This window comes from Bos javanicus, chromosome 9 (genome assembly GCF_032452875.1).
Source record: "Bos javanicus breed banteng chromosome 9, ARS-OSU_banteng_1.0, whole genome shotgun sequence".
NCBI lineage: Eukaryota > Metazoa > Chordata > Mammalia > Artiodactyla > Bovidae > Bos > Bos javanicus.
This window is the reverse complement of record NC_083876.1, coordinates 64,638,722-64,658,513: the sequence shown is the minus strand read 5'-3', so window position 1 is coordinate 64,658,513 and position 19,792 is coordinate 64,638,722. Positions and strand designations below refer to the sequence as shown.

Below are 19,792 nucleotides of genomic sequence, written 5' to 3'. Positions count from 1 at the left end.
GCCACAATGATGCACCCAAAATAAGTTATATTCATGCCTCAGTGATATTAACAAATTTAAACTTTATAAAAAACGATTTCAAAATCACATAAGTAAATTTAACTGTTTACTTTGTGGTGGAAAATTCACCATAAAAATCAAATGTATTTATCACAGCCAGAATGTTTTTAACTAAGACTCACCTATTACGCCCGGAGTCTCGGAAGCCTTTGGCAAAGGGATTCCTATCTATCTTCAGGCGAGTAATCTGCAGAGTAGGAAAAAAAAAATCACATCAAATCTTAAGATATAAGCCAAGGAAGGTTATAAAAAATGGTAGTGATGGAAGAACTATAAGAAACTCCAGAATCAACTGTCAGAGGATTCTACTGTGTTCTTCTCCCCTGTTTCTCGGGTATTTTATTATCTTAGCAGCAAAGCTACAAGAATATTTCAGAAGTCATCTAGACATTCATTTGCTATGAAAAGAACATTCCCCTACTTCTATCCAAGCACTGTAATAAAGTTTGCTTTGCTATTAATATCCCTAGAGAAGGGGATTCTGAATCGTCTGTTGATAATTGCCCTTCGTTTGACAATCTCTTTAAAACTCTTCCCTTTCTTAACTCTGTGAAATGTGTCTGCTTCTTTTGCAGTAGTGCTGATGGAGAACAGCTAATATCCAACTTCTATTTAACAGCCACGTATACACTTAAATGTTGTTAATGTTCTTCAGAAATGGGCAATATATACTCCTTGAACCTTCCTGCCTTCCGTTTTTCTTTGTCTCTCCTCAAATCATCTTTACAGCTCTCATCTCCTCTTTCATCTGTGGAGTCGTGACCTGGTCAGAGGACTACAGTGAATGTCTAACCAAAGGTAACCGTGACTTGAAGGTTTTAATAAGATTCAATCTTATATACATAGGAGAAATAAATAATAGCTTCATTTTAACTACAGCTGTAATTTGTTGACCTATAACTAGATTTTTATTCAGGAAGATCTCAAGATATGAGGGAAAATTTTTTATAAGTGGTCTAATCATCTCCATTATAAACAATTTTTTTAGTTATACCATCTTGAAATTGACACTAATAAACAACATCCCATCTGTTTCTGACCGTATCTCCATCTTGCCCAGAGAAGTTTATAGCCTATTTTCTAAGAAGCACATCATGCTTTGTTTTCTGTGTTTCTTGGTTTAGTAGAATCTACTAAGTTCTAATTGTGCCATTTTGGTCAAGGACAAATGAACACTGCTGAATGACACTAAGGCAAAGAAAGGTATCTCTGGAGAGTCACCTGAAATCCCCCTATATCATGTTGTGTGTGCTTTCAGCCATCTGCCAGTCAGCTTTGCAACACCCAAGGGAGGTGTATTCCACATGCTACTACTTAGTTTGTGGATGCTGCTGCTCAGTTGCTTCCTTCGTGTCTGACTCTGTGCAGCCCCATGGACAGCAGCTCACCAGGCTCCTCCGTCCACAAGATTCTCTAGGCAAGAATACTGGAGTGGGTTGCCATTTCCTTCTCCAAGTTTGTGGATGAAACTACATTATAACAAGATAATGTAAGGGTCTGCTAAGTAATTCACTATGTCTATCACTCTGCCATTGAAAGAATTCTTTATAATTCATTATAGCTCAATTATCTGTTCATTTAAATAATGCTTAAAGAACACCTAATAACTTAAACATTCATTTAAAACAGTATTTTAACACAGTGGGAAAGGGGAGGGTGGAATAAATTGGGGGAGGAATATTGACATATATAAACTACCATGAGTAAAATAGATAGCTAATGGGAAGCTGCTGTATAGCACAGGAAGTTCACCTTGGGGTTCTGTGATGACCTAGAGGGGTGGGATGTTGGGGTGGGGTGGGAAGGAGGTTCAAGACAGAGGGAATATACACATATACATATGAGTTATTCATATTGTTGTACAGCAGAAACTAATACAACATTGTAAAGCAATTACACTCCAATAAAAAAAATTAAAAATAAAAAAAAATAAAGTACAGGGGAAGAAGTTTAAAAAAATATTTCTGAGCTATAAGTAAATGGAAAGACAAAGCAAAAAATAGTATTTTAAAAAAGAGTTTACAGCTATTACAAAGAATGCATTTGAATCAGTTCTAATGAGGTGGATGAAACTGGAGCCTATCATACAGAGTGAAGTAAGTCAGAAAGAAAAACACCAATACAGTATATTAACGCATATTATGGAATTTAGAAAGATGGTAACAATGACCCTATATGCAAGACAGCAAAAGAGACAGATGTAAAGAACAAACTTTTGGACTCTGTGGGAGAAGGCGAGGGTGGGATGATTTGAGAGAATAGCATTGAAACATGTATATTATCATATGTTAAATAGATCGCCAGTCCAGGTTCGATGCATGAGACAGGGTGCTCAGGGCTGGTGCACTGGGATGACCCTGAGGGATGGGATGGGGAGGGAGGTGGGAGGGGGGTTCAGGATGGGGAACACATGTACACCCATGGCTGATTCAGGTATGGCAAAAACCACCACAATGTTGTAAAGTAATTAGCCTCCAATTAAAATAAATAAATAAATTTTTAAATAAAAAAAATAAAAAGGAGCTCAGATTTATATCATGGTGCTTGTTTAAATACATTGCAATCACCAGCATCATTACACTGACATCACACCTATTACGTGCATACCATGTATGCTGTAATACGAGTTTTGCACAAATTATTTCATTTAATTCTCATAGCAACTTAGATGTAGTTATTATCCCAATTTTATGTTTTCTTTTATACTGGCTTAAGTTTTTTATGATTATAAGGTTACTTGGCCATAGGACTGGACTGGAACCCCAAGTTTCAGCGCTTATGCTGGTAACCACCAGGCATGGAAGCCTATCAATTTCCCATAAGTTCTTCAAAACACAGTTGAGAAGTTAACCAAAAAAAAGAACAACTGCATTTTTCATGATCAATTTCCTTTCTTCCAACTTTTCCACCCTCTTAACTGATTTATCAGCATTTGTGAATTGGTGTGAGTCACCAATATGTATCAAAAACCCACTGTATCTTGTTTATTGTATAACAGAGGCTTGGAGAAAATACATGTTTAAAATAACATTTAATACACAGTTAATTGGATGCGTAATTCAGAGAGAGACAGACAGAGAAGAAAGATTAACAGGGTTGTTTAAAAGGTACCAAAGGTACAAAATGCCTCTTTTCTCCTTACACATTGTATTTTTCCTGAAAAAAAAAATCATTTTCTATGACTGATATATTTTAAGAATATATTCCTGGGACTTGCTGGTGGTCCAGTTGTTAATACTTTGCCTTCTAATGAGGGGGCTTCTGGTTCCATCCCTGGTTGAAGAGATAAGATCCCACATGCCTCACAGCCAAAAACACAAAACATAAAACAGAAGAAATATTGTAACAAAGCCAATAAAGACTAAAAGGGAGCGTGCATGTGTCACTTCAGTTGTGTCCGATTCTGTGTGACTCTATGAACTCTAGACTGCCATGGACTCCTTGTCTACAGGATTCTCCAGGCAAGAATACTGGAGTGGATTGCCATGCCCTCCTCCAGGTAATCTTCATGACCCAGGGATTGAACCCACATCTCTTACATTTCCTGTATTGGCAGGTGGGTTCTTTATCACTAGGGCCACCTGAGAAGCCCTAAGGGGCTATATCTTAAAAAAAACTTAATTATCTCCAGCCCTTTTAAAGGTTAATTTCATGTTCCTTCCTAAAAGCCTACATAAAAAGTGTGACAGTGTGAGTGTGAGAGGACAAGACAGCTTGGGTGGTGTCACCCATGGATGAGAGCAGAGGAGCTTCTCAGCCCTAAGGGAGAACTCATAGGGCAGGGTTCAAATCTCCTAAGAAGATTTAAAACAAAAGAAAACAAAACAGAGACCTTAAAGCCTTAGATTGTTGACTGAGATGTATATAAATGTCAAGAGAAGTGAAAATCTAAAATAATGCTGCTGACCTTTGAAAATTAAAAAAAAAAATCTACCACAGACCACATTGCTCCACTACATTGCTATTTCTTATGAAAACTGGCCAGAAAATTGCATGGGTCAAATAATTGCCTCCACTCAATTTTCCACCTGCTTGATACAGCCTTAAATAATGACATATATTAATGCTAACTTATAGAGAAAAGAAATATTTCACTTCTCAAATTATTTCTAATTTAATGGAAGGATTACTCCACAATTGCTCATCTCTCAGACAGTAAGGGTATGTATAACCCTCTATCACAATTGAAGAAATAGCACTTTTGTACATATAAGAAGGATAAATGATTCTGAAATACTTCCCCGAACACATGGATGGCAGCTTTAAAATAAAGTGAGCTGACAAATCTCATGTCCTGTGATACAACTCACTTTCATATTCTACGGGTCTATTTCCTAGTCAGTACACATGCTTTCTAATTTTAATTATAACATCAGGATTCAATGTCTCAAAATGGAAAGTAAACTTACACTGCCAGTCATGAGAGACATTCTGGTCTGAAGAAATCTTCACTTGTAAAGAGTAGCTTTACAAGGGCATCTTGGATAAATATTACTACATATGCATGCATGCTAAGTCACTTCAGCCATGTCTGACTCTTTGCAATCCTATGGACCGTAGCCCACCAGGCTTCTCTGTCCATGGGAGTCTCCAGGCAAGAATACTGGAGTGGGTTGCAATACCCTCCTCCAGGGGATTTTCCTGAGCCAGCAATCAAACCCCTTTTGTTATGTCTCCTGTGTTGACAGGTGGGGGTATATGTGTATATATATATACACACACACATTCTGGATGTCATACATGGCAAGCATTTTATGACCATTCTTAACTTTTAGATAGAGTGAAAAAGAGAGCTAGCTTTTAATCTACACATGAAATTAAAAGTCTAGAAAGATTCCAATTCTGAAAACAATACCTGCTGGTTCTGATAGGCGGTGACAGTGGTGAAAACAGTTTCTGGAAAGGAAAATGCCTTCACTCCCTCTCCAGATGGAACAGGCTTGATAGGAGAAAGATCATCCCCACAGTCTTTACGGATGATGTGGACTCGCGGTTGGTATTTGTGCATAGAATGAAGTATAATCTATATCAAGGAAAGAGAAGACAAATTTGTCAGCAACTTCTACCCAACCTCAACCTCTGACTAAATACTGAATGTGTAAAACAAATCCCAGTTAGAAATAAAGATACCCAAGGCTGTGAAAGTCCCAATTTAATACAGTGTATGAAAACTGGAGTGAGACAATTAGGAAGCTGTTTGGAAAGTGTGCATACAAAAAGAAAAAAAGGCAAGTAATTATTTTGGTTGAAGCCCTGTGTGCAACCATATGAATGTAGCATCACATTTTCTGTTTCTGAAAACACAAGAATAAATTCATCAGCATTTTTATTTATAATGAACCTAATGGAACACAGAGTCCAAAACAATAAAACTAAAAATGAGACTGAAATGATTGTTTTAATTCCACCACACCCATCCCCTAAAAGTAAGTATTTGCACACCAAGATTTTCTTCAGAGAACATTTTTCCTCTGTTGGTAACTACAACATATCTACTCAAGGGCAAAGGGATTTTAAGGATACCCCAGGGTCTGCCTTATGTGTGGTTCACAAAGTCTCTGGTTTGCCTGGAAAGCCCAGCATTCGTGCTTCCATCACAACAAGGCTTCCAAAACCCAGATGTCCGGGGATGAAAAAGCTCTCAGACTCAGCTCGGGGAATCTGATGATATGGTTCAACTGCCTTCTGCCCAATGATTCCACTTCTGAGAATTTATCCTAAGGAAATATTCCAAATCCCCAAAAGTGTTTCATGTACAAAGATGTGCAATGCACCATTTACAACAGTGGAAAAACTATAAACCACATGAATAGATTGGTTAGGTAAATGAAAATCCACACAATGGTTACAACATTATTCAGCCATTACTAACGCTTTTAGAACATTTTTAACGACATAATGAAACACTTCTTTTTAAACCCTAAATTAGAATAAAGGATCCGAGTTGTTTTTAAACTTACCATAACTACATAAAAATAGACAGTAAAAGGACCCATACAAAGATATGAACAGTGGTCATCTCTAGATGATGGAATTGTGGATGAATGTTTTCTTCTTCATTTGTTTTACACTTTCAAGGTAGAGGAGGTAGGTAAAGAAATAGCTTCATCCAATGAGATTTTCTATGTGCTGCTGGAAATCCAAATTCAGTTATTCACTAATGAGTTTAATTAACAAATCTATATCTTTCCTGAGCTATACAACTTGAATTCAAGCTTTGAAGTGTTAGAAGTTTGGAGAAATGCTTAAACAAAAGTCTGAGGGAAAAAAACACAACCACAGTGGTTGGTTTACCTGCCTTATGCTTTTCAGGATGTGCACAGTTTAATAAACCAAATTCAGAATCACTGGTCAACCTAAACATCTCTCTACTTATAGAGCGTGTTTGCTGCCCCAAAGGAATGTGTTTATCTTCCATTATTAACCAACAGTTGTGAGGTTTTTCTAACCTAAACTTTTCTTTCTATCAGTGGAGGAAATGCCTAGAGAGTAAATCTAATGATGATACTCACCACACATGCCTGATGGAGGGATAGCATGAGTCTGAATAAAGGACAAGAGGAGACAATAGCCCTCATTGTCATCTGGGGGGACACAACACAAATCAGCAACCTCGGGAAAAGTTTTTTTTCCATATATATAAAAGGACAGAATTTCAACTTATTCATGACTCACAAAGTCAATTAAAGGGTTACAACTGGAAATCTTTAGATAAATAAAATTAGCAAATAAAGTAAAAAAATAAAACGTGCTGTATTTAGTAAGGATAAGTTCTGTTTTGCAAAACACTGCCTGTTGGGGTGTGTGTATATACACTAAGTTAAACATAAAATGTATGTCTGGCTGTAATCAGATTAAAAGTCTGAAAAAGCAAGATTTAATTCTAATGATTCATAAATTCCAGAGCTGGAGAAAAACTGGAAAAAGTCACTTTACATTAAACAAAAATAAAAGGCATGGTCAGTTTCAAAAGATGAGAGTTAACTGACTTGAAGTGAAGGAAATAAAAAGTCATTTAGGTTTCTGTTTACTAGTCAATGAAAAGTAAATTCTTGTTTTATGAAATCTTTTTTCTCTCAAGCAGATTTCTCCATACAGCTCTCTATATTTTAATAGTATTATTTGTTTAAGCTGCTGCTGCTACTACTAAGTTGCTTCAGTCGTGTCCTACTCTGTGCAACCCCAGAGACAGCAGCCCACCAGGCTCCCCCGTCCTTGGGATTCTCCAGGCAAGAACACTGGAGTGGGTTGCCATTTCCTTCTCCAATGCATGAAAGTGAAAAGTGAAAGGGAAGTTGCTCAGTCGTGTCTGACTCTTAGCGACCCCATGGACTACAGCCTACCAGGCTCCTCCATCCATGGGATTTTCCAGGCAAGAGTGCTGGAGTGGGGTGCCATTGCCTTCTCCGATTATTTGTTTATATCCTTATGCAATCTCCAAAATGATTTAAGGTGGGATATACTGGGAGTAGGGTACAGAAATAGCTGAGGCATGCCTATGTTTGTACATTAAAGGGCAACTGCCAACAGTAATCTGAATATTATTCAAAAAAATAATTTATTCTCAATATTACCTATAGGAATTTAGTATATCCCTACAAATTTTTAGGGAATGCTAAACAAGCCTTAGTTCCTATATATAAAATAGCATTATTTGTTTTTTAACGAACTATCAAAGTTATGATGACAAATGGTCATGAATAATTTGCTTTTTATTAGAACTAAAGTAGAACTAAGAGAACCACTGCCCTTATGAACAAAAAGACCACAATGATAATATCCATTACTGAAACTCAAATAATTATAATCTGATCTACATGTTCTATATTCTCTGTTCTGTTTAGATGGAGGATATTTTTTCTTTTGGATGCTATCTATTAGCACAGATAGTAACATAAATCTCTGTCCATACAAACAGGGTGCTTTCCCATGTGTAGGTTAATACACATTTTCCCCATGTTAAAGACATTAGGTTTGACATTGGTGGGATAACTAATATTTTAAAATTTAGCCATTACTAGTCTTCCAATTTCCTTCTCGTATATTCTTCACAATTCTGAGTCTCTTTCAATTTCTTTATTTCTTATGAAGCAGAATAAATTACTTTTGTAAAAAGACACTAGGTTTGAGTCAAAAGAAGCGTTATTACTTAGTTCTGATGCTGCCTATCATATAAGGGCAGAGGGATGAGAGTCCCTGTGAGGTCCCTGCATCAAGAAAGCGACTGAGTTAGTCCCCTCACAATAGTACTGTTGTCTTCTCAGACCCTGAATCACATCAACAGTAGAATATGACTTCCTAATCTCTAATCTAACCTTATTTAGGGTGATAAAACTGAGCAAAAAAAAACCCTAATAGACACCTTCTTTGCAGAGCCTTCCCAATCTCTCTTGGCTGGAACAAAATGGCTGCCGTACTGCGCTGCTCTGACAGCACCATAATCTGTGTGCTGCTGCTGCTGCTGCTGCTAAATCGCTTCAGTTGTGTCCGACTCTGTGCGACCCCATAGAAGGCAGCCCACCAGGCTCCCCCATCCCTGGGATTCTCCAGGCAAGAACACTGCAGTGGGTTGCCATTTCCTTCTCCAATGCATGAAAGTGAAAAGTGAAAGTGAAGTCGCTCAGTCGTGTCCGACCCTCAGCGACCACATGGGTTGCAGCCTAGCAGGCTCCTCTGTCCATGGGATTTTCCAGGCAAGAGTGCTGGAGTGGGGTGCCATTGCCTTCTCCGAATCTGTGTGCTAGTCTTCTCTTTTGTCTAGGTTAGATCACTGAAGCCAGAGACTATGGCTTTTCATCTCTTACTACATTTTACAAAGTCTTCAAAACTTTTGTTTTTAAATAAATAACAGACAAGAGTACTCTCCGTCCTACCTTCTCCTCTAGTATCAAGCAATACGTGATTTCTACTAATAGCAAAGGCAATTTTCTTGCTTCCAAAATGTATAGGTACATATTTTTCTCTCTCCATTCCCCCTACACACTACTTTTTTTTTATTAAAGTATTACATCCTGCCACAACTTTAAAAGAAAAAATTTTTTTGGAAGATGACACACTTCTATAGATATTGCTTGTTTTCTGAGTTTTTATTTTTCTTAATAGTGAAATATTATAATTATTCAGGTATAAACAACTGGGGTTCAATTGGCAATCTATTATTTTGTGTTTTAAGCAAATGCTGTGTGATTTAAATCAGTAGACATCTGAGCAAAGCATATTATCCTCTGTAATACGGTGGGTCTCATCCAATTAGTTGAAAAACTTAAGAAAAAAAAATTGAGGTCCACTGAGGAAAAGGAAAGTCTGCTTCCAGACTGCCTCCAGACTCAAGTTGTAATATCAGGTCTTCCCTGGGTCTTTGCCAATCCACCCTGCAAATTTTGGACCTACCAGCCCTACATCTGTGTTAGTCAGTTCCCTAAAATAAACGTCTCTCTCTCGTGTGTATGTGTGTGTGTGTGTGTGTATAATATAATCTGTTGGTTCTGTTTTTCTAGAGAATGCTGTTTTAAATAGAATCTAGTGAAATTATGAAGATAAAATCATATAGATAGATAAATTACTACCTCTAATACTGTAGATATATTAGGTATAAAGCCAGTAATTTGATCAGAATTAGAATTATAAAATCACCATATTTATTTAAATTATTTAAAGTCATTTGTATCTTATCTATGACAGTGTATAGTTTTTGGATCCATTATCTCTTCAAAAGATATGTACTCAAAAATATATATATATATACACTCAAACTATAGAACTCCAAAAAATAGAGTATATTTAAGCTTTTGAAAATCATCAACATTTAGTGCCATTTATTTTTCAATTTTTTATTCTAAAAAAAAGTAAAGACTCTTCAATGGACACACTGGCAAAATTTCACACTTAGCTCCCTCATTGAGACAGAAGAAACTAATGTCCTTTCACTGAAGTCAAGTGAAAAAGAACTGTTACAACCTGACTATGTACATAAAGAAAAAAACAGAAAGTAATGTACTTTCAGGACATGAAGTTGTATCATTCAGAAGTGAAATGTACTAGGCTTCAAATTACAAAAAGCACTGGCAGTTTCAGAGAGATGAGTCTTACAAATCTAGATACTGCATCTGTACCACAATGAAATGTGTACTTGAATGTCTTCGTTAAGGTCAATTGCTTAAGATATTGTCTAGCAACTTACAAATCACATCCTGTCATCACTGTATTACCATCTTACGACAGTTTGCATTTTTTGTTTTAAAAGACTGGCCCGTAAATAAGCTATCTTCATGTCACCCCTTTGAGAAATGAATGAATTGGTATTCCTTTTATGTATGATACACTCTTCAAAAGGCACATCAATCCTGCTTCAGTCAAAACTCTCTCAAATAACAGAAATCTAACAGAAATGCTAGCACTGAGTGGAAATCAGCACATATTCAGTTTCTTATTTATTAAAACATCAATAATAAGGTAGATATCTCACCTACAAACAACACTGTGTGAAAATCATTAAAGTGTTAAAAATGACTATATTATTGAAACTACTGACTTTAGCATATATTTCATATTTCAGTTTTAAGATGAAAGGAATTATTATTACAACATATTTTGACACATTAGATGTCATTAAAAAACAATTGGAAGCTTGCAGATGGAACACACAGATAACATAAGCCTGGGCCATTGTTGAAAGCGATGAACCTCAGCTGGGAAAAGAAGAGGCTATAGGCAGGACACCATAAATCATTATCACGGTTCACCCAACTTCTAGAATTCATATTCAAAGTGTAGTAATTATCACTTTATGAAATTTCAAACAAATGTGCTGGCTAAAATTATCTTCTGACACAAGTGCAGTATCCAGTTTTACCTATTAAAAGCTTCATAGAATACTCTGGCCACAGGCATAGCCTCTGATGAAAATGTAACCTTGATGTTGCACAGCTGTGCACACTCTAGTCAACCAGGAGAGGAATGTCACGATCTTAGAAAAGTTCATTTCCTTCAGGCAGACACAGTATAGATAATGGTCGTGCCATCCAACGGAGGCAAATTAGGGAGGCCCTCTACTCACGTGGCCTTGGTCGTCCAGCTCGTTGTTGGTGAGCTTCAGCTTGTCGAAACTGATCACTTGTCTCATCCAAGTCTCCCCTGAGGCAGGTGAGTCTGGATGAATGTACACACGGGGTGGCACAGGGGAGTCAGCATTGCCTGCCACCATCCATTTAGAGCTGTGATAAACATACCTAGAAGGCAAGGACAAGGCTCTGTTTGTGGATTGTTGCTTTCTTGGAATTTCCAACTCTGTAGCCTCAGACAAAACGGGCACCCTTTTAAGTCTAAAATTCAAGGATTTGCTCTTTAGATTCAATGTGTATAAGATAAGAATTCAAACACTTTTAAAAAACTCTCTGAAGCAGTGGTAGCCTGCTGACCACTCAAGGTGATATGTTAAGGATTTAGTGAAAAATATGCACATTATTTCCACCATAAATGCATGAATTTCAATTTGGATAAATCACACTTATTCATGTTAGACATTCTGTCTGTATTCTGATGTTTTCCATTTTTCTTCTGGATATGCAATTGACATGAAGAAACTATTAAGTTGTCAAGGTCTGCTTTAAGGAAATCCCAAAAATACTTGAGAGTTATATCTTCAATGGTCTAACTTTCTTTATCACTCCCCATTTTAGGCTTATGTTCAAACTGATAAGAGACATGGTAGAAAGTCAAGGGGAAATTGTCAGAATGTACAGCAAATTTATTTTCATAGGGAAAAAAGTCCCATCTATTATTTAGAATTATTTTTTTCTAACTCCATTACACTAGAAACTGAAAATTCAGTTTAATTTTGTTAAAATTCAGTTTAATTTAAAAGTTTGTATAATCATAAAACATAGGCTTTTCTCTCTTCTAATTCTCTTTTTTTACTATTGTCAGAAAATCTTTAAATTTTTATACCACTAATTAAAATATACATCAAACTTTTAAAATTACGATTTATCTAAATAATATTACCTTTCTAATTAAGAGGCAAAACATCCTATTCTACTTGTTTATGTCTGTCAACTACACGGACTCTATAAAAATAACACACTTATATAACAATGTTTCAAGTAGTATATAAGATAATAATGTTTAATCTTATATTCAGACTATCACTTATGGTTAGTTTAAAATAGACTAACTCAAAAACTAGAAACTAGTATATCAATGATTAATTTAGAAAAGGATAGAAAATGAAAATATATATTTGGATGCTTGTCTTCCTTTTGTTTTAAAATATGGCATACAATTTAAAGCAACAATTTATGAATAGTCTCAAAGAATTCTACGAGTATACTATGAAATTTTCTTTTTAAAATAGCATGAAGTATTTTCATAATATCCCTGATGAGGCCCACTGTTTCAACTATGTTCACACATTTCATTCTCTTTTGAATTCAATATGCCTTCTATTCTCTAATTCCTTTTCTTGGGAAAAAATACATTATCACAAAATTAAGAATAACAATAAAAACAATTTCCCTTAATTGATACAGTGTAATTTCAATAAATAAGCTCTGTGCATGGGCTTTTGTGAATATGAATTTTACATTCTAATAAGTCACAATCACTTTTCATTTGACCAAATACCATTCTTTGATAGCAGAGAAAGAGCCAAAATATTTATTTCTACTATTGCTGAAAAAGTTGGAAAATAAATCTTAGAAATGCAAGAAAAAGCAGCACAACGGATACAGAGCTATTGCCAAAATAAATAGAACAATATGCTCTGTCAAAATTTTGAAAAGTATGCATATTGAACAGTTCAAAAATCTATACCCACTAAGAGAATAAATGCTACATGTTACATATTCTTTGTGAAACATTCTAAATACAAATGCTCAAAACAAATTTTTCTTGAGAAGCAATTTAACTGAAAGCAAATTTATGTTTTAGAATTTGATCTTTTAAAATCTGGCATCTTAGTACTAATACTTGAAATTTTTCTTGTTTTATATGTGACGAATAAGCATCAATTAAATAAAATAAGCCATCCAAAATATATGAGAGAGATTTGGAAGAAGAAATAGAAGACAAACTTAGAAGAGAAAGGAAAGATGTCTAAACTCACTAGAATTACACTGTTTTCCTCTGCACAAACCCAAATTAGAATATGGATTTTAAACCAAGTATACTTAATGATAAACTTCAAGGCACTTCTAGCTTCTATTATGGAGTAGACAATTTTAACAAAACTCCCTAATGAATTATTTAATTAAAATAAATGATACAACTTATACACAAAATTCAAATCATAAAACTGTCCTTTTTACTACCCATATTTTTAGCATTCCATATGTGCCTCTACTAATTAAATCTGTATACTTTTGACACCATAAACCTGTTTCCAAAAAGTGACTCCCTAAATCTTAAAAAGTAATAAAAACCAAATCTGATTTCATTTAAAAACTTACTAAATGTTCTAGGTGTTTATTTAAAAGACAGAAACAAAAGAGACCAAAATTTAAAGCAGGGTCTTCCAACTTGCCACTCAGAATTTCCTTTTTTTAAATGTTAGCATTTTCAACTCCCCAGGAAAATAAAAATAATTGTCATTGAAGACTGTTGATTTGTTTACTCACAGAAGGAAAAGCAAAGTTTGGCTTGGTACTGAAGAAAGTATCTTTTCCAGCTTTACTGGAATCCAGCTTTACTTGATATCTAGATAAATATATTCTCTCAAAACCCAAATATTATAATAATTTTAAAAAATTCTCTGTTAACTACCAGCCACAAAAAACAATAAGATAACAAATTTATTACCAGCTTAAAGATGTCTTGATATCATAATGAATTATGATTTTGTTTTCCTAAATTATAAAAAATCTTCAATAATTTTCTCATATTAAAGAGAAAAAAGCCTGTAAACAGTTATGATTTTGTACATAACAAAATAAAGGGAATTTATTTAAAGGTCACAAAATAATCAGGAAGAAATTGAAACAGTTTAACTATTATGTACACGTACAAATTTTACTTCATATTTCCTCTCAAAATCCTAATCAAAATAAGATCAACATAAAAGACATACTTAGCTTACCAATGCTAAACTGGCCACTTATTAAAATTCCTCAACACTTAAAGACATTTCTGTATCTATTAAAAACAAAACAAAAAATAAATGTTCACATTTACTGCAAGAGAAGGCACCATCTAGACTACTGCAAGTGACTGGGGTTGGACTGTGGATCCAATCATTCTACAGGCTTCTGGAAACAAATATCATAGTCAGTACAGATGAAATCCACTTAGCCTGTGAAATCCTGGGGCTTTCTTATTCTCTGTACCCATCTGATCACTGTACCTGTATCTTTTGTTGTCCACTGGCACAATATCCATGGCAATATAATACTGCTGGTGAGGATCTAATCCTGAGATCTTCACTCTCATTGCTGGAAACATGCGCCTATGTATAAGAGAGGGGAGGAAAGATGGTTTGGGTTTTGTTTTGGGTTATGATTATGCTTGAAGAATGAATAAGCAAAGAAAGCTCTTGAATCTGTATTTTTCATGTGGACAAATTTATAGCATTCACTTTGGCAAATGTAATCCAAAGAATTTGAACACAGGATGTATAAAACTGAATCATTTAAATGTAATTTGTTATACCTGTATTTGCATTCTATGTTTACTGAAATGTCAGTATATCTAAAAGCCAAATACACACACACACACACACACACACACACACACACATATATATTCTGAAGAAATAATGGTACAGAAAGCACTTTATTTTTTAAACAAAAATCAGTAAGCAGGCTGACTTTAACAAAACAAATAATAAATGGTTCCAAATAGTAGAAATAGAAAATTTGATTTTCTCAAAGTGATAAAATATACTATAATGTGAAATTTTAAAAGGGTTATAAAAAAGCACAAGGAGCCAATGTGCCATGCCATAACCAAACAATATGTTCTTTATTGAGACAGGACTTCCTGTCTGCCGCATGGTAAAGGTGAAGTGCAAAAGTTGCTCTAAATTTGAAAGGTATAGTAAAACTTCTTTATTGAAAGCAGAAACTAAACACAATGTATATTTACCAAATCATTCCTTCCCCCACCATGCCCTGAAAATACTTTAACCACACTTACTCACAACTTTGCTAATTAAAACAAATGAAACCCACATTTCTTTTAGCTTCCCAGAGATGCTTATCAAAGGAGATACTAAAGTAAATGCATCTATCTTTTTAAAAAGCACAGTAGCAAGGAATACAACAGCAAATTATTGTGTATATATATGTGTGTGTGTGTGTGTGTGTGTGTGTGTGTGTGTATATGAGCAGTTCCCTCTTCAAGAAAAAAACAAAAAACTTTCATCTACTGATTTATGTCTAGGACCCTTCCAGGTAATCTAATTTTTGCTAATTTAACCTTATAACACAAATTTTAGTACTGTTATTTACCAAAAATGTTTTCATAACAATAATGCCATTAAAGACCACTTCCAGAGAAAAGAAAGTCCATTATTCCTAACTAGGCATGAGAACAGTTTAATACACTGGCTGTTTAAGTGTTTTTCTCAGTGCACCTGTAAGATAAAGAGTAAAGGTGTTTAACTACAACCTTTATAAGACAACTGTTGCTTTGTGTTGTTGAAGACTGAATTTGGATCATTAATAAAAGCTCTGTGAAAATGTAGAAGGTAGCATATGGATTCAATAAAATATGTTTTTGTAATTTCTAACTAGTTTGGATACTTTTATACTATCCAGGTTTTTGCCATGTGTACTCCCTGAAAGAGTTGTGTGTGTGTTAAAAGTTTCTTTTGAAGAAGATAGTAGTCATAGATTTCACTGCACTAAATGAACTGAAAACTTAAAAACGGAAATATTGCTGTGCGCCTTCGAATTAACATGATCTGTGCAACAAATCCATTTATTTTACTAACTGATGGATGTGGAAATTTCACACTTTCAAAAAATAGATAAAACTTACAAATTTTGTTTTGGTATTCCTCAGCAAATTTAGGCTAATTTGTTGGATTTCACTAAGGGGAAAAAACTATAGTAACTGTGAATCTATAAAAAGAATGGTTTTTAAAAATCAGAGCAATTGTTTTTGCAGGGATTAAACATGGTTTACAGATGATTCTAGTAATTTTCATCCTAATCTAATATCAAGAGAGCATAACACAGCACATACTCATACTGCCAGCGAATCTGTGGATAAAGAAGCAATTGGAAGTTTCGAATCTATAAAAGCAAACGACAGTTTGGCTAAAGAGTAAACTGCGTTTTTTAAAAAAGGGGTAGTGTGGTGGTGGATAATCTGTTCCACAGTTTCAGAAACATAACGAAAGTCTAACTAAATACATGAACAGATGCTAAGTCGGATCACGAATCTTTAACACCCCTGCCCACGGAATATCAGTAGTCACCGTCACCGCCTCGGCGGCCACAGTGATTTCTCCGCAGCATCCAACGAGAGGACTCCCCGCGCCGACTGCACTCCAGGTTAGGTAGGCAAAGTCGGTCTCAAAAGTGAACCACTACCGAGGGCCTAGTCTTATCTGTACAAACTGCTAACCAGAGACCCCATCGTGCTGCAGATCCTTTTCCCTCACCCACCAAGGCGTGGAGTGAGGCCAGGGCCCGGGCCGTTCGCGCCAGCTTGCCCTTTACCTGCCCGCCTTGGTGATGATCATCTCCGTGCCGATCTCGTGAAAGCGCTTCCAGAGCTCAGCTCCTTGCAGATCCACCCGCGGGGCCTGCGGCGAGGGCAGCGGGGTCCCGGGCCGGGCAAGGGTGGGCGCCGGGGACCCCTTCGGGGAGCCTCCTGGGGATGCCAGCGGGGAAGCGCCCTGCAGGAAGCCATCCTCACAGCCGCCTGGGCAGCAAAGGGTAGAGAGGGGTACCGGTGAGGGCTGGAGATAGGAAGCCTAGTGGAGAGATAAATCCCCCGCGGGCGGCTGGGGAGAGAAAAGGGCAGCGGGAGAAACGGAAGTTTTCCTGCCATCCGGCCCTTGTAACAGGCCCACGGGTGGGTAAATACCTGCTCCGCCCGCCGAAGGGACGGGCACTCGACGCTCAAGTAGGGCCCTCTTGGCCCCCAAGTCTCAAGTCCTGAAGAGGCGTGCGGCCCAAGTCCACCCCACCCTCTCTGCTTCCGCCCGGTCAAGGCCCCAAAATAAGTTTTGTGCCGCAGCCGGAGTCTGGGATCCGTGCCGGATACACCCGAGCCATGGAGAGCACAGAGCAAAAGCGCCTGGCGCTCGGGTTCCAGGTCTCATATGCTTGGGCCTCGCTTCCCAATCGGCGTCCTTGCTCAGGGCCCGGCCGGAGGTATCCTCTAGAAATCTCTCCAGACACCGCTCTCGCCAAACTCCCCGGCCGTCCAGAGCGTCCTAGCAAAGCAGCACAGGGAATAGAAGAGCGCGAAAAACAAGCCCAAGATCGCCGTCGGCCTTGGTAGCGGGAACCAAGGGTTGGGGGGAGGCAAGGGAACCGCTCAGCTAGCCCTTGGGAAACCACGTTTGCAAATACACCGCCCTCTTCCTGGTTTGCCCAAATGGTTTAGGCATTTGTTTCGGTTTCGGGGGGTTACGCCGTCGCTCACCCTACTCTCTAGCTTTGAAAAGTTAGGAAATAAAAAGAGCACCCAGGGGCTAGAAGCCCAAGGGAGGCAGATGCGGAAAGCACAGATCTGCACCGCTGAACGCCACAAATTGCAGCTGCTACGGGTGAGCTTCGCCTAGTGGGCGGCGGCCGCCTGAGAAGCCAGACTGGAAGCGGCATTTTAACCGTCTGGACGGTGACCCGAGTTGCGCGGAGGAGCGGCCAGGGCAGCGGGAGCTTTGAGCCCTGACACCCACCGCTAGTGCTCCTGTGGCTGAGTTGCCCTGGGTGCGTAGGGACACCGCGCGCTCGCACGCCCACAACTCGCATAAGTTCAGGTTCTCCGCGGCGGTACGGGCCCGCGGGACCGGGAGGGGACGTGCAGGGAAGAAGTTTAGGCGGGAGGGGCCGACTCACCCGCGGTTCCGCGGGAGCCGCAGCTCCGCTCCAGGTCTGCGCAACTCCGGGTGGGCCCGGAAGCCGCCCCAGCCGGCGGCTGGAGCGCAGAGCCTTCATCTCCCTCGGAGGAGCCCTTTTCGCCGGCGCCGCCGCCGCGGCTGCAGCCTCCGTCATCTAAGGCCCCGGCCGCCTCCTCCGCGCCCAGCTTTCGCCTCTTCTTCTGAAGCTGTTGCTGCTTCTCGGCGCCGATCAGTGCCTCCACCGAAAAGGCGTGCGCCTTAAGGCTTAGCATGCTGCACGGCGAGCCCCTCCGTTTCTCGGCCATCCCCGCCGCCCGGCGCCCTCCCCTCGCTCATATACACGCGCGCGGGCACACGCACACACTCGTTCTCCTTCCCCCACCAAAATCTGAACGACTCTCGGGGCCTCCCGCAGGCCCAGATCAGCTCCCTTCCCCGCTGCGGGCAAAGACAAATTTGGCGTTTCCTCTCTCGCGACTGTGTTGGGATCCGAGGAACCAGCGACGCGCCCGCCAAGTTTCCTTCCCTCGGTCTCTCGCGCGCGCTCTCTCACTGATGGACTCCTTCGCTCCCACCCCCTCCACCTCCTCCTGCTGCTCCAAGATCTGCCTCGACTGATGCGCCAGCGAGAACTAACATGGGTAAAAAACACTCTGCGGACACAAATTAGGGATTGTAATTGAAATTTGTTGCCTTGATCTGTCAGCACTTCCAGGCAGGAGAGCGGTGGGAAGAACTTGCTCATTAGTGTCAATAAAGGGGCGGGGGCGGAGTCCGGGGTCCTGTCAATCACTGAGACGTCCAGCCAATCAGAAGGCGCCGACTCCGCTCAGCCCGCGCCCACTTCCTTACAAGGTTGCAAAAAACCTAGAGTGGAAAGCGCCGCCATCTGGCTTGGAAGCGCCAACCCGGGCGCTGAACTGGGTCAGTCTCCTTGCCTCCCACAGCCCAGTCCAGCCCAGGAGTCTCCAGCTTTCCCCACCGGGACCTGGAAAGGCTGAGGTTCCTGGCTTTGAACCGAAGTGATCACCACATTAGAATACCAAGAATCTTTCAGTAAACCTAAAGTTCCAGTCCCTTTCCCGTATCGCTTAATATTGCCACAACTAAGAACATTTTGAATGGAGAGAATTCACAGCCGCCAGGCCCATCTTTTCTGCTCTACACATTCCTGCCTTTACTAACACCCATTCTGCACCGGGAGTGGCATAGACGTATTTATTTCTTTTACTCTGTGAATTTTTCTTGGGGAGGGCGGGAGAATTCAAGGTATGTTTAAATCCTTTATATTTAGGAAAGTAAAATTCTATCCTATTTTAGTTCAGTTCTTTCTATGAACTAGTCAGAAAAAGCACGCTGTTTCCGGAGCCTCCCATTTCTTTCATACCGTGATAGTTAATTTAAACCTAGGATTTTAATTTTTTAACGATAGGACGTAGCTTTAAGACGCCTAAACAGTTTGCAAAGTGAAATATGTTTTAAGATGCAATAAGATTTCCATTGCAGTTTTAAAAGTGTCTCTGTGACTTAACGTAGCTTCATATTTTCCCTGTTTTTTACAATTTGCTACTTCTTTTCTCAGGCTTTTATTAGAATCAACATGTTTCTTTAAAACAAATTTTAAAATGCTTTTTAATTGAATAACACTAAGCGTATCTGCACAGTTTGTTTTGTACTTTCTACTCGATTTTTGCCCTGGATTAACTGAACTGAACTGAACAA

The 19,792-nt window shown here is 38.6% G+C and overlaps 1 protein-coding gene across 1 annotated transcript in view; it reads right to left on the bottom strand.

Annotated features, from left to right (window-relative positions):
* The window catches only part of TBX18 (T-box transcription factor 18), a 29,915-nt gene extending 11,100 nt beyond the window's left edge, over nt 1-18,815 (bottom strand). Inside the window, exons 1-6 of the mRNA XM_061427910.1 lie at nt 18,069-18,815; nt 16,719-16,923; nt 14,396-14,497; nt 11,117-11,288; nt 4,916-5,083; nt 183-247 (exon numbers count right to left, since the gene is read on the bottom strand). Coding sequence (XP_061283894.1) covers nt 183-247; nt 4,916-5,083; nt 11,117-11,288; nt 14,396-14,497; nt 16,719-16,923; nt 18,069-18,375 — 1,019 coding nt within the window. The 5' untranslated portion in view covers nt 18,376-18,815. The remainder of the gene's footprint in view (nt 1-182; nt 248-4,915; nt 5,084-11,116; nt 11,289-14,395; nt 14,498-16,718; nt 16,924-18,068) is intronic.
* Nucleotides 18,816-19,792: the final 977 nt, after the last annotated feature.